The 4,230-nt window shown below is 46.7% G+C and overlaps 1 protein-coding gene across 1 annotated transcript; it reads right to left on the bottom strand.

Moving 5' to 3' along the window:
• Window positions 1-1,764: 1,764 nt before the first annotated feature.
• Window positions 1,765-3,636, bottom strand: LOC306892976 (general transcription factor II-I repeat domain-containing protein 2A-like; the record flags this gene model as incomplete). The annotated part of the gene is made up of 1 exon (XM_079454398.1): window positions 1,765-3,636. One exon carries the CDS (start codon window positions 3,634-3,636, stop codon window positions 1,765-1,767), a length of 1,872 nt encoding a protein of 623 aa, XP_079310524.1.
• Window positions 3,637-4,230: the final 594 nt, after the last annotated feature.

Raw genomic sequence — 4,230 nt, 5'->3', positions numbered from 1 at the left:
CAAATCTGATCTTGTGTGGTGTGCTATCATCGTCACAGCACACCACACGTTATAGGTGCAAAACTATTAAATCCAGGATTTTTTGTGCTCATGTTTGTGGTCTCTCCCAGTTTTAAACTACTCTACAATTTTTTAAAAAATTGGTGAGGCCCCCGGCATAAGAGCTACCTTCTCAATGCACGGTAATTCATCACTGTCCCTGGAGGTAAGCCAAATCACAGTTGCATGCCCCCTCATCGAGCACACATGAAATGGCCACTTTGGCTCAGATGGTATGCAGGTACTTGAAAGTGAGATGCGAATTAAAAGCTGCCCTTTTAAGCCTGAGGGCAAACAGGCTTTTCAAGCAATAGCTGGCAGCGGTGGGATTTGAACCCACGCCTCCGAAGAGACTGGAGCCTTAATCCAGCGCCTTAGACCGCTCGGCCACGCTACCACAGATTTGACACCTCGGCCGGCCCTTTCTCGCCGCTGCCATCGCTCAGATGGCTTTACAGTCACAAGTCGGCGCGGACGAGATACACCAGCTGGCAAGTAATTCTATATTCTTTTGGTGCTCAGTACACAGTTTTGAAGTAACACCGCATGAAAGATGCATTTACAAAAAGCAGAAAGAGCGTGTCTACTGTTCTTTTTTGAGCAACAGCAGGCGAGCATACTGACAACCGGCCATTAGGCTGTTTATGCCAGGAACACGTTCCATCTGTATCAGAGCCGCTCGTTAACAAACACGTGAGAGTGTATACTGGGCTGCATTGTTTTCTCTTTCGAGAGAGGAATCCTGTTGTACCGACCTTAAGATAACGCAACAAAGCTGCTCGTGAAATTGTATGTCCGCAAAGCAAACACCTAAAGCAACCGTAGTCGGCAGGGTTTGAACCTGCACGGGGAGACCCCAATGGATTTCAAGTCCATCGCCTTAACCACTCGGCAGGACATCAACAAAAACAGCAAACAGTCCCCTACCATGACCCGGAATCGCTGCGGCCACCAAAAAGAGTCATAACCATAATATGATCAAGGCAAGCCAACAGCCCTCTGGCGAAGTTGTGAGAGCAGGACTTCCCGACTACATCTACAGGGAGGGAAGCCTTTTGCTCAGCTGTCAAGGAATTTCTGGTGCGTGTGCTGAAGCAACGCATGATCAATAAAAAGGGCGATGCCAGAACAGCTCACAAAGTAAAGGTAAGGTACAGGTGGGCACCCATCGCCCGAACAGGGACTTGAACCCTGGACCCTCAGATTAAAAGTCTGATGCTCTACCGACTGAGCTATCCGGGCTCGTGAAGGCATGCCCCAAGTTTTCGGTGTAGACCAGAGGTGCCCAACCTTTTTTGATTCAAGATCTACTTTTCAAGTAGCCAACCTCCCGAGATCTACCAGTCCAGTGTCAACATCGCAAACCCACACACATCATTTCCAGCCTGCAGTAACTAACCTCACAACACTTTTTCTTGTTGTCACACAACTACTAGACATCACAATAAAAACCCTCCCTCTCTCAAACACACACAGACAAATTCCTCTCACACAGTTGCCAGTTTGCATAGTGCGCTGTAGCACAAACCCGCTCTCTATGCTCCTCTCTCTCTGTCACACTCACTCACTCTCTCTCTCTCACACACACACACACACACACACACACACACACACACACACCAATCTGCGTGATGAGCAATAGTCATAACTGACCTTAATATGAACCAAACAGAAACATAAACCAGATAGATCTCTAAGTTTGAAAAAAGGAAATCACTTTCTACCTTAGTGGGAGACCTGGCACTGGGAGGAGGAGGCTAGCTTCTCGTAGTTAGGAGTGTAGGAGCTGGTTGCAAGGCGTAGGCAGGCTGCAAGGTGGTCATCAGTCATTGTTGATCTGTACTTGGACTTGATGATTTTCATGTGTGAGAAAGCAGACTCGCACAAATAAGTTGATCCAAAAAGAGCTGTGAAGTTCAAGGCACATCTTCTGAGATTGGGATATTTCTCCTCCACCAGTAGTTTCCAGAACACTACATGCTCTCCAGGTTGAGCAGATGTTGATCTGGCTTTGATCTCAATGTCATTTTGCAATGTCAGAATCTCATCCTCAAGAGCGGAGCTTTCCAAGTCGAAAAGTGATTTGACTTTGGCTGCAATGTCACCAACATCAATACTTGCAGCAAATGGATAACACATATAGCTGGCTACAGGCTCGATCGATGCAAAGTCAGTAAAACGCCTCACAAACTCTGACGAGATGCTCTGAACATGCTCCTCATAACGTGCACTGTCAAGCTGTGTCACACCTTTACCTTGACGTTGTAGTTCTGCCTGCATGTGAGGGAAGTTGCGCAGGTTACCACGCTGCAGCCTGCTTGACATCAGCTGTAGCTTGCTTTTAAATGTGTTCACTGAACTCATCATGTTGACTACATTTTTACCCTTACCCTGCAGCTCTAAATTCAATTCATTGAGCTCGGCAGTGAGATCAGTGAGGAAAGATACATCTAACAGCCACTGGTGGTCCTCTAGCTTTGTATGGTAATCCACATGTTTTGAAAGCTTCAGGAAGTCCTTGATTTCAGGTAATAACTCCGTGAATCTGGACAAAAAATTACCACTGCTTAACCACCTAACATCCGTGTGAAGCAGCAGGTCTGTGTGCTCAGCCTCATTCTCCTCCAAGTGAGCACGGAAAAGCCTTCTCTGCAGACTCCTGGCCCGAACTGAACACACAATCTTCATCGCAATATCCATCACTTCTTTCATATTTAAAATCTTTCCACACAACGCTTGCTGGTGAATTATACAATGATAATTCAGGATATCTGGGAAGGATTCACTTTCTTTGCACAGTGCAATGAACCCACTGGTGCGGCCCATCATTGCAGGCGCCCCATCAGTTGTGATGGAGATCAGCTTGAAGAGCGGCAGTGTTGTCTCGCTAACAAATCCCATGAAACCATTAAAAATATCCTCACCTCTGGTGTGTCCTTTTAATGGCAAAAGTGTGAGCAGCTCTTCCTTGGCGCTCATGTCTTCAAAAACCATCCTGATGAAAACACACAATTGTACTACATCCACCGTATCAGTCGACTCATCAAATTGGAGGGAAAAGCACTCACACGCATCAATATCCTCCCTCAGTTGCTCCTCCACATCCACAGCCATTCTCTCACATCGCCTTGTAGTAGTATTGCGGGAGAGTTGCACTTCTTTAATGGCCTTCACGATCTCTGTTTTATTTTTAAAGTCGTCAAAAAGGCTATCCGCTGCCTCGAGAAAGGCTTCCTTCACCATATCGCCGTCATTGAATGGCTTCTTGTGTTTAGCAAGGATGTGACTGACGCGATTGGAAGCAATAGTTGCGGCCTTACCCTGAGTCTTCGGTTTGGTGAAGATTGACTGCCGTGCTGAAAGCTGTGCTTTCAAATCCCGCACTTTTGTGGCGCGTAAAGGCGTTTTTGCAGGGAAATCCCTCTCGTAGCTCCCGTGTACTGTTTTAAAATGGCGCTCCAGGTTCCCTTTTTTTGCCAATGCCACCGTTGCATTGCAGATCAAACAAACAGGCTTTGAATGAGAATAAACAAAAAAATAATCTTCCTCCCATTCAGGGTGAAAATGGTAGGTCTTGGCTCGTTTCCCCTCAGCCATGTTTGTTTAGGTACGTGTAACCGCTCTGTTCGCTAGCTTCTAGGCTTCTGGCTACTGTTGACATGCAGCTGTCAACTTCCTGTCATGCATGTCACGCGCGACCGTAGGTTAAACGTGACCTACTTTTTTTTAAATACTTTTTTGTGGACGTGTTTAAGAGACTGATAGGGTACCAGGCAAGGACTCATGATAGGCTGTAGTGTACATTTTGTACAAAATATAACACACAAACACACGGGGTGTGTGTGTGTTATATTTTGTATTTTTTTTCTTAAATTTTTTCGCGGTCGACTTGGGAATAGTCTGCGGTCTACGAGCAGACCGCGATCGACTGGTTGGGCACTCCTGGTGTAGACGCTCAAGGCGGGGGTGTCCTGCAGGTGCGGTTCTGTTGGTCGTTTCCGCCATTGTGTTTTACACTAGGCCCCGACGATGCTTCTCAGACTTACAGGGTTCTGTCAGCTTTGGGTTCTGTGCACCTTTCTGAAGTAGGGTTGTTCAGTCTTACATCTGGAGGCGATGCCACCTGTAGATTGCAGTTCATCAAGTACACCTGAACCGGGTAATGGGATTCTGGGAGTTGGCAGGTAAGTG

This window comes from Barbatula barbatula (genome assembly GCF_947034865.1).
Source record: "Barbatula barbatula genome assembly, chromosome: 4".
NCBI lineage: Eukaryota > Metazoa > Chordata > Actinopteri > Cypriniformes > Nemacheilidae > Barbatula > Barbatula barbatula.
Note: the sequence above shows the minus strand (reverse complement) of the source record. Positions and strands in the feature narration are given on the sequence as shown.